The sequence below is a fragment of the Pseudoliparis swirei genome, chromosome 6 (genome assembly GCF_029220125.1).
Source record: "Pseudoliparis swirei isolate HS2019 ecotype Mariana Trench chromosome 6, NWPU_hadal_v1, whole genome shotgun sequence".
Taxonomy (NCBI): Eukaryota; Metazoa; Chordata; class Actinopteri; order Perciformes; family Liparidae; genus Pseudoliparis; species Pseudoliparis swirei.
Genome location: NC_079393.1, coordinates 5197417 through 5208218, shown reverse-complemented (window position 1 = coordinate 5208218; position 10802 = coordinate 5197417). Strand labels below are relative to the sequence as shown.

The 10802-nt window shown below is 42.2% G+C and overlaps 1 protein-coding gene across 1 annotated transcript; it reads left to right on the top strand.

The window, feature by feature from the left end:
- The first annotated feature begins 3 nt into the window (after positions 1 to 3).
- scamp2 (secretory carrier membrane protein 2) lies at positions 4 to 9313 on the top strand. The gene is made up of 9 exons (XM_056417363.1): positions 4 to 144; positions 3736 to 3813; positions 4094 to 4168; positions 4985 to 5096; positions 5806 to 5934; positions 6049 to 6208; positions 6487 to 6588; positions 6879 to 6996; positions 7665 to 9313. Exons 1-9 carry the CDS (start codon positions 88 to 90, stop codon positions 7809 to 7811), a joined length of 978 nt encoding a protein of 325 aa, XP_056273338.1. The 5' UTR covers positions 4 to 87; the 3' UTR covers positions 7812 to 9313.
- Positions 9314 to 10802: the final 1489 nt, after the last annotated feature.

Sequence of the window (10802 nt, the reverse complement as noted above, 5' to 3'; positions counted from 1 at the left end):
GGCAGGAGAGACAACTCAAACGACGGAGAAGAGTTTGGTGTTTATTCTCCGTTCAGAGAGGACGAACCGGTCCGCAGCCTTTTCAAAATGTCGGATTTTGATAACAACCCGTTCGCGGAGCCCGCCGGCAACAACCCTTTCAATGTAAGTGCGTAGTTTTAGATTCGTTTTAAGCCTGGGAGCTCTACATATCAGGCAAGTCAGGAAACTCGTCGGGTGGAAGTCTGGGGGGCGGGATCTAATTCCGCTCTCTTGACAGCCATTCGACAGAGTTGGCGTGACTGGCAGTTCTTCGGCCAATCGGCGGGCTTTTCTTGAAAAAGAGGGCGGGGTCTTCCGCGAGCCTGGTTGCAGGAAGTTGGACTGTCGCTAGCTAACAGTGTGCCGAACCGTTTTTAGCCACATAACAACTGTTCATTGAAGTTTGAGAGGATTGTGTAGATTCCTTCCGCGTTAGATGTGATTCTATATAATGTCGGAGTCCTGTAGTGACACTCAATTACAAGTTCAGTAACTTCATTGTGTGTATTAATCTGGATTAAAACACAGATTAGCACTTAATTGGCACTTAAATAGCTCTTGTTATGGTACTTTTGTAGTTCGACTATGTTGAGGAAATGTTACTTTCTGTATTCTTGTTGTTCTTAGTTTGTACTCTAGGTGCAATGCACTTATTGTAAGTCGCTTTGGATAAAAGCCTCTGCTAAATAACATGTAATGTAATGGAATGTATGTCTTTTTTGTAAACATATTGAATGTTTAGAAGTGGGCCACTTGTCACCAGTTGCTTCCACGTTAAAGGGGCTGACACACGGAGGAGTTGCATCCACACGTTCCTCATTTCACATAAGCTGGATGCAATTTAATGTTCCTTACATTTGGCCTTTTTCAAAGGGGCTCTGCAGTGAAGGCTGCACGTGTGTAAAGTTTAATAGAAGCAGCAAAGGGACGAGACATCCTGACCCTTTTTATCTTCTTATTTATGTCAAACTGCATGACTCCTACATGTACCTGTGATCAACGTGTTAGACCTCCCCTATCTGGTAAATTCACACTTATTTCAATGAAATGTGTGTGTTTTATTAGCTTGTCTTCTCATAATTATTATTGTCACACCAGTTTAATTGATCTTTTTGATCTAGCTTTTTTCCTAACACAAGAACACAAGTCTCTCTGAAATCCCCGGACACACTCCATGTTTGTTTGTTTCCTCCAGTTTATGACCCTTGTTTCTTTCCGTAGTTGTAAATGCATAAACTCTTTCGCCTAGTCGGCATGTTTATTTAAATTTCTTTCTCTCTTATTATGTGGCATAAAGCAGCTAGAAGAGAAATAAGTTAACCGGCATAACTTCCCCTGTACCAAGGAGTTTCCTTTAAATAAATATATGAAGGGGCTGACGTGCAACATACAGGATTAATTCAATATTAACAACTCAAGGGAGAGTTTATAAAATGTGATTTTATTTATTTTTGCCTGCTGCATAACTTTAAAAAAACTACTATCGAGGATAGAAAATCTGTTTTACATGTTCCTCATTAGGTCTGCATGCTATAATAGTTACATCTGTAAAAACACACTCGCTGATTTACATGTTTTAAAATAACCATCGCCTCATTTGCCAAGAGCAACGTGTCGAGGAAATGCAACAAGAAATTCACGTCTCGACCGCAACCGCTCTTCCCTTTGCACATTAACAAATCCGATCGTAAATTACGTATCGAACATTATTGAAATCCGGGAAATTTATGGGATTTGAGTGACTTCTGCAAGTGGCGCTTAGCCCTTATGATGTGAGGTGGCCGTGACGTTGGTGGGTGTGGAAGCCACTGAATAAATACCCCGAGGGGCAGCTGCGTTGTGTGTTTCCTGTACGGCGTCTGCGGAGACGCTCACATTGTTAATAAGTCGCCAGCTGCAGGGCAACGTAGGAACGAGTAATTGAAAGCGTCCACCTTGTGCAACCTTGACGTGCCCCCCCCCCCACCCCTTTTCAGTGTGGTTTTATAAGCATGTGCTGCTCTAAATTGTTGCCACAAAATACAACATGAAGCAAGACTTCCATCTATTGAGTAGCAACATCCAACCGCAGTCATGAGACGGGAGTGACAGCCGCACCTCGGCAATCAACAGTCACCGCACGGCGTCCTGCTTCCCGTTCAGAGACGTTGAGCTCAGAACATCCTGCTGACTGGATCCCAAATTGTTTACCTTTTGAATTGGTACCGTTTTCCGACCCGACCGACGTAGAAATAAACACAAATGTAAACTAGAACGGGCACTCGGTAGAGCGCATACCGTCGCATATCACAAGACTGGGCATTGAATTATGAACATTTTGGCATTAGTTGCATGCCAATTGGATACAAATTGACCGTGCTATGGTAAAAAGAAGATTTTGACCTTTTCATGACCTTGACCTTTGACCCGATCGATCCCAAAATCTAATCAGATGGTCCCTGGATAATAATCAATCATCCCACCAAATTTCATGCGATTCGGTTTAATACTTTTTGAGTTATGCGAGTAACACACATACAAATAAATAAATAAATACACGGCGATCAAAACATAACCTTCTGCATTTTCAATGCGAAGGTAATGAAGTTATGAGTTGTGTGTTAAACTGGCCGACTCACACAGCCCTCTGTTTCCTGCTGGGAATGTTTACAGGTGTGTGTGTGTGTGTGTGTGTGTGTGTGTGTGTCCGTGTCCGATAAGTAATCTGGAGTAGCGTCACACTTTTAATCCCATGACCAGTGAGCCACGTGATCTTCCTGACCCTGTGTGTGCGGTTCCAGCTGCACGTGTAGCTCTGCTGTTTGTCACAGAAGTCCTACATTACCCACAAGCCACTGCGCTACCGTTCCTATTAAAACAGATGCAGTAACAGTTTTTTTCTTTTCTGCAACAAAGATTTATTTTGATTATAAATTCACCGGCTGATTAGTTTCTCCATGAATAGTTTGTGTCTATGGTTTATCAGAAAATAGTGCACGCTATAATTTTAACCCTGATTTTATTCAACCAACAGCTCAAAGCCTGAAGACATTCATTCAGTTGAAGAGCCGGCAAAATACTCAAATAAAAAATATAAAAAGCCAATTAATAGATTATCAACATAGTTCTCGATTGACTGATTAATTATTAGCGTAATCGTCGCAGCTCCACCCCGAGTACATGTCGTAAACTAACATTTTTCCATATTTACATCTTTAAACCTTCAGCCGTTTAACAGCGTCTAACTTTTCCACAACTTATTTTACTCAACGATTGCCTTTTAGATAGTTTTTCGTCTGGTTTCTTCCACAAATAGCGTGAACTCATTACGTATTTTTCTTGGGGGGGAGATATAAATGCAGTGATGCAGAGACGTGTTGCTTCTGTTTAGTTTTAGGAATCTCTGGAAAACCTTCACAGAATCCATCAGAAGCAATGGATTCTAACCATGAGTCATGAGAAGTTAGTGCAACCGTATTATTCCTATTATTCTCTCACGGTGGTCAACGCATGGCTCCAGATGTCATAGTCCGGGCAGATGTTTTTTTTTCTTTCTAGGTTTACCTTCCAGTCTTCCAGGAAATGAAAAGGAAGAGTTGGTCTGAAGTTTAAGATAAACGGCTGTAAACATTTGTGAGGTCAACGTTTAAAAGTTTAACACCCCCCCCTACTCGTCTCTCTCTATCCACGTGAATGTTCTCCGATGAGAGGTGACACCCGTGTGTTGTGTTCCAGGACCCGTCGGTCACACAGGTGACGAGCTCCAGCGTGGAGCCGGTGGACCAGTACAACCCGTTCCCGGCGCATCCCAAAGTAAGACGTCCTAAAAACCTCAACCCTCTCCTCTCCTCTCGGTGCTCATCTTTTCTTCAACCTGTTTTATCTTTTATTACCACCCAGTCGGTTCTACTTCTCCTCTCATTCAACCTTTTTCCCCGAGTTGTTTGTCTTTTTGTCTGCGTGTTCTGGTCCTCCTCTCCTTCTTAATCTCCAAATTTTCATTTCCTTTTTCACATTAAATCTTCCTGTGTTCTCTCGTTGCCTCATCCTTTTTTTTGGAGTCTGCTTATTTGTATTTGTTTGCTTGTTTCAGGACAGCCTGGCTGCTCACACCACTCCAGCCTCCACCTCCCTCTACCAGCCGGCTGTGTTAGAGCCCAGTCCACAGGTGAGTCACCTCTCTCTCTCTCTCTCTCTCCAAACCCTCCGCCCATCTGCTGCAGAGGCACACTCAGGTCCAGTTCCTCTGGTGTGTGCATGTGCTGCAGCTCTACTGCTCACCCAGTTGGTGCAGCTTCAGTCTCCCACACATTGAAGGTACAGAAGGACGCAGTTCAACCCACAAGTGGACATTTAGAGCAAATTAACCAAATGTTGGCCGATCCCATACCAACTCTTTACTTCTTTCTACTAATTAATTTGTGTTTATTTGTGCCTCTCTCAGGGAGCTCCTCTCAGAGAGTCTTAATATCTATAATAACTGGATGTTGCTAAGAGCTCGCCATCCATTCTGCCTCGCAGTACTGTCTCCTCAGAGAGCAAGTTTTTCTACACACACACACACACACACACACACTCTCAGTTTACACACTATTCTAATGAGCCTCCCTGCGCCTCTCATAATCTCATCCATATTTATGGCCGGCACTACAGATCAACCGCCTCCTTCCCTTTTTCTGCCAAGTCAGACGTTTGATGTGAGCGTCATGAATATGTATGTTTTTGTTTCTAACGTACAGCGTCTAAGAATGGCTGTTAAGTCCACGTGCACATTCTTAAATCATTACCTTTCCTTCTCCTCGATGATCTATGTGAGAAAATACCAAGATATTAAAAAACGCTAAGAGGCGGATTTGTGGAGTGAATCTGGAGGGTTTGTGAAACTCCTGCTGATGCAGGAAATGCTTTCCTTCACATTCAGTGTGTTTTGTTGAGTAAAGTGTTTCTGACTCCTCTTCCTCCTCCTCCTCTTACTCGTCTTCAGGCGACTGCCATTGCAGCTCAGGCCAATCTGCTGAAGCAGCAGGAGGAGCTGGAGAGGAAAGCTGCCCAGCTCGACCGCAGAGAGCAGGAGCTCCAGAGCATGGGCCCGTCAGGTCATTACAGACAGAGCGCGCCCCCCCGCCCACCCCCCCTCCCCCCCTCCCCTCTGCAGTGAAGCAGCACCAAACAATATGCAACGTGTGCACCATGTATCACAGAATGCCACAATATTCTTGCACACAGGCTTTGAAAAATACTCTCTAAACACCAAGCAGAGTCAAGGTGGTTTTCTTTGACTTACTATATCGTCACTGCAATATGTACACGCTGCACCTCTATTGAAACAGCACTGTGTATTTATGTATTTTCTATATATATTAAGATATATATAATTTAAATATGTATATATATAGTTTAAATATATATAATATATATATATTTTTTTATATAATATATATATATATTTTATTTATATATAATTTAAATATGTATATATATAGTTTAAATATACATAAATTATATATATATATCAATTTAAATATGTTTATTTCATTTAGTATACGAGATAAGACATTTCATGTGTGAATAATCAGGAGACTCCCACAGATTTGATAGTATTTGTATTTATTTTATGATTATATTATAAAACAATATATATATGAATACAAATATTCATGATCATATACAGGTTTCAGTAACTTCTGGAGATTTTCTCCTTCGACTATGTAAAAAATAAATAATAAAAAAACATTTTTTTGGTGCTGAAATTGGTATTTTGGAGGCGATCTCTTTTTCCCTAACCGTGTGTCTGTCGTCTCGCAGGTAAACAGAACAACTGGCCTCCGCTTCCCAAGCGCTTCCCCATCAAACCGTGTTTCTACCAGGACTTCTCGGAGGAAATCCCCCCCGAGTCCCAGAGGGTCTGCAGGATGATCTACTACCTCTGGATGTGTAAGCACAACAAAGCGTAATCAACAATAACGTGTACCTGCTCTATAGGTGAAGATGTGGCTGTGATGTCATTGTGTTTGTCTCTCTCTCTCTCTCGCTCCGCTGTTCCTTCAGTCAACTGTATGACCTTGTTCCTCAACCTGCTGGCGTGTTTGGCTTACTTCACCACCAACGCGTCCTACGGCGTGGACTTTGGCCTCTCCATCCTGTGGCTCATCCTCTTCGCTCCCTGCTCCTTCCTCTGCTGGTACCGGCCCGTCTACAAGGCCTTCAAGTGAGCCGACCCTTCATTAAACCTGCTCAACACACACACTCCATTCACTCTCTGACTTTTTTGTTTCATCACTCCGAGACTCGTCATACGTGTCGTTGTCCCCACAAACAGGCCGAGTGATGTCCCAATAAGATAAAAGGAATTCCTATTCTTTGCTCCAACCTCGACCCTCGTTGTCGTGTATCTCCTTTCTGTATTTACATTCTCAGCCTCTTTGAAGGATGTTTCCCAAAGTGTGTGTGACGTCTCCCAGTGACTTGTTCTGTTCTCACTTCCAGGTCCGACAGCTCCTTCAGCTTCTTCTTCTTCTTCATGGTGTTTTTCTGCCAAGTGGTGATCTTCATCATCCAAGCCGTGGGCATCCCCAAGTGGGGGAACAGGTGAGCTGCATGTGACGACATCACGACAAACACTCACGAAAAATATGTATTTTTGATTTTAAATTGGGCCGCCACATTTGAATACACTAATAAATAAACAAATAGATTGTCAAAAACACTAGTTTAGTTCAATAATAACTTAACTGGATTCATTGCTGTTTCCAACATGTTTTAAGGTACGAACTCTCAGATGGCTTTTAAGCTTCTCTCTCTCTAAAAATATATGTCCATGTCCTCCCCTGTCCTGAATGCAAACGTCTCCCCCCTCTTAAAACGTCTGCTGCCTCCAGCGGTTGGATCGCCGCCTTCACCATCATCGGCACGAACAAGCCGGTGGGCGCCATCATGATCATCGTGGCCATCCTCTTCACCATCTGCGCCGTGCTGTCGATCATCCTGCTCAAGATGGTGAGGCTTCAGCTGCTTTGTTGTTATTAATATATATATATATATATTAGGGCTGTGAAACGATTACAATTTTTAATCAGGTTAATCACAGATTTCTGTGGATTAATCATGATTAATCACATATATACATTTATACACAGGGGTGCACATAACTTGCTCACCAGTTGGCGCCAATATAGTAAATCGTAAAGAAGAATGTAATTGACTAGATTATTGTCCAATCGGAGATCGGTTGCATTAACGCAACACGTGAGACAGAATGACATGCTGCTGGTTAGGACCAACAACAGACGGATTGGAAGCTCATTCTGCGCATGCGTTAAATGCGTTAAAAAAATTTAACTAATTAATCCTGTAATTTAATCATAACGCGTTAAGGCGTTATTTTTCACAGCACTAATATATATATGTGTGTATATATATGTATGTGTATATATATATATATGTGTATATATATATATGTGTGTATATATATATATATATGTGTATTTGGAGCGGCTGTTATGATATTCCAAAGCCAGAAGCACCATTCAGGGTGGACTGACCAACATATACACCGTCAGGGCGTGGCTAAAGATGGCGGCTGGTCTCTCGGCAGCAGGCATATTAACTATTGAGACGCCACGTCAACCAGCGGCCAATAAAAAGCTCCCTCTGCCTCTCTCCAGGTCCACAGCATGTACCGCCGGACCGGGGCCAGTTTCCAGAAGGCCCAGCAGGAGTTCTCTCAGGGCGTCTTCACCAACAAGAGCTTCCAAACGGCCGCTGCCGGCGCGGCGTCCTCCGCGGCGCAGGGAGCCTTCAGGGCGCCGTAACCGTCGGGAGACCGAGCCGCGGTCCGCGTGTCGTCGGGTCGGGACCACGGAGGACCGGGAGGGGCGGTCGTCACGGAGTCCCGGAGAAACGCAACGCGTTCCCCACTGGCTCCGTGACGACCGCCCTCCTGTCTTCTGAAGCCACAGGCGGCACGTTCTTAATCTGGCCGCCTAATGTCTCGACCTTGAGCTCAGGTGAGGTCACATGGTCAGCCTCCCTCCTATCAATGATTCCCCCCCCAAATGTTCACTTTGCTTCTCGTGGAGAGCAGTCGAGGGAAAGTCACGCAGCGGTGCGTTCTGCGGTGGAAAGCATGAATGAAGTTCACAATCCCGGCTTTGTATATTTTGTGTGCAAAGCCCTATGAGTGTGTGTGTGTGTGTGTGTGTGTGTTTGTGTTGGCATGCTGATCACATGTCTTCATGTGGGTGTAGTATGCTTTTGTTTCCCTCATCCTGTAATATAAACGAGACGAAGTGTTTCTGAATCTTTTTTTTTTTTCTGCCGTAAAAGTTATTATTTTTTATTATTATTGTTGAACCTTTTTTTTTTTTTGGCCCAAAAATAAAAAATCGGTTTCATAAGAGAGAAAATGAACAGACGAATCACGCAACTCTTTGCAATCTGTCAGCCAAACTATGACTGTATTTTACATTTAAATCTGTTTGGTTCAATCAGGACAGAGACTCAGACTCCGCCCCCTCCCCCACGCGCTGAGATTGCACTATGTTTTAAAAACGTGCCTTTTGACTAGCCTGTAACTTTTGCCAAGATCTTTGTAAAAAAACAACTGTTTTTTGGTATTTGTGGTCACGTGGTCACACAGAGGAAATCGGAGTGCGTTCGCCTCTATTCATTTCCACTCCAACTTAAAACACAGAGAAGATAATTTTATTTCACTTACGGCCAAATTACTTATTTAAAGCATCCCCATTTTTTTTTTTCTCATCATACTTTGCTTACACTTTCCGGAGTCGTTTCCGAGGAAACCAAAGCAATACTTACTCTGACGACGGAGCATTCGAAGCCGACTGGCTGATGATCAATGTATCCAGTTTGCCTCAGTGGGCGGAGCCTATTCGATCGATTTCACTGCGAACAGGAAGTGCGAGAGGAAGGAATGGGGTTATTTTTCTTGGAGATTAAACGGTGTAGGAATGTAAACGTCTTCAGCTCGGTGTAAACCTGCTCTTGAGATCACTTCGTTAAAGACTTTCCAAAGTCTTCCTCTCCCGGACGACGACCTAGCTCTAAATTATTTGCGTACCGATGTATATTTTCTACGTGATTTCTTAAATCGTAAAAACATCCGCGCTCCTTTTTCTAATTGTGTCCCGTTGCTGCAACGAGATGTCGGTTTGATTTCAGGTTTTGGTTCTCCAACACGAGACCTGTGTGATTCACACGTCGCTGTATGTGTTGTTTTTGACAGAAGAGAATCTAGTGCCTTTTTTGTATTTCAATATTAAATATAGCATCTAATAAAAATGCTTTGCTTTCATTTAAATGTCATTGTTTTTGTTTTTTACTTCCTATAACAATCCTTCAATAATATTTTTATATTTAGTTTGGAATGTTTTACAACACTTTTTTTGTTGTGTGCCTTATCTTTCTCCACAAGGGGGCGCTGTTTGCTTACCAGCCTTCTAGCAATGGTTCCCAGGGTTGAGGCCAGAGCAAATGATCGGATAAATATATCTTATGGGGCGTAGGATGAACCCCAGGAGGGGAGGATGAAAAGAAAACTGAACCAAATGTAATTTATTCTTTCTTTCCAGGATCTTTACTTGATGTTTGTGTGTGACAGTGATCCAAATACTGCAGATCATCAGGAGCTCAATACAATTTACATCTTTGACACAGTCTCACACTTCACCCTCAGGCTCCTCCTCCTCCTCCTCTATATTTAGGAGAGGCCGACCTTTGTGACCTCTGCAGTGACCCAGACACTCTGTGGAGAATCCACACTTAAACCAAATCTGCTGCTGCTTTGTCTGTCTAACTGTCTGTCTGTCTGTCAGTCTATTTGTCTGTCTCACTGTCTGTCTGTCTAACTGTCTGAACCTCAAAATAACTGGCCACTTCCCATCAACAAATGGAAATATATATACATGTATAAAATCTCTCGCTCTCTTTTTTATATATATATATATAAATTCAAGGTGAATTCTACAGAAATAAATGTAACTACAACCGCACATCCCACAAAGTGCTTTACGTTTTATTGTCCGTGAAAGACGAGTCATTACAGTCGCTGACGGCATCTTTAAAGTAGTAATCAACTGAGTTAAAGCTCGACTAATTAAAGTGTAATTAGTAGTAAACTTTAAAGGCTTATTCATGTGCACTTTACTCTAATTGTACCCTGACATGTTTCAATTAAAACCAGATATTTTTATACTTTAAAAAACACGTTGGTTTTTTTGTAGGTTTTTTGAGTGGAGTAATACAAAAAAATAAGTTTAGATGGATGCTGTGTTTCTAGAACAATATGTTTTAATATTATTTGGCCAGCTGGTGGCGATAGAGGCCAGGCTTTCGCTTTTCCATATTTATACATGAATCTAATCTGCTTCCTGACACAAAATTGTCCAATCAAACTTTTATTTCAGACTCAAGGTCCAGATAGTACAAAACATTAAACAGAATAAAATACAAAATCACAAGTAAAATCCATAGAACTACAAATACTTCATAATGTCTCCACAGCTGGGACTGGTAGAGCGTAGAACTAAACTTTACGTTTGATGAAAAAATTATCATTTCATTTTCGGAGTCATCAACCCAGCAGATAAATGTATCCATAAGATTTCTGAAAACATCTTTGAAAGTATAAACTCCTGCAGCCACAAACATTTCACTGGCTCTACTCCATCTCGGTCTCTTCCGATTGTGTCGAGCACCACATGGGAATTGGTTGTAAATAAAAAATGTTGGTGACAATTTACTAGCTTTTATTTTCCTAAAGCCAAATATTTCCAAAAACAAAA

Excerpts from the sequence above, each read along its gene's own strand:
- scamp2 (XM_056417363.1), top strand. The coding sequence starts at position 88 with ATGTCGGATTTTGATAACAACCCGTTCGCGGAGCCCGCCGGCAACAAC. Across the intron at positions 3,814-4,093 it reads CGTTCCCGGCGCATCCCAAA|GACAGCCTGGCTGCTCACAC; the intron begins GTAAGACGTCCT and ends TGCTTGTTTCAG. Across the intron at positions 5,097-5,805 it reads CCAGAGCATGGGCCCGTCAG|GTAAACAGAACAACTGGCCT; the intron begins GTCATTACAGAC and ends GTCGTCTCGCAG.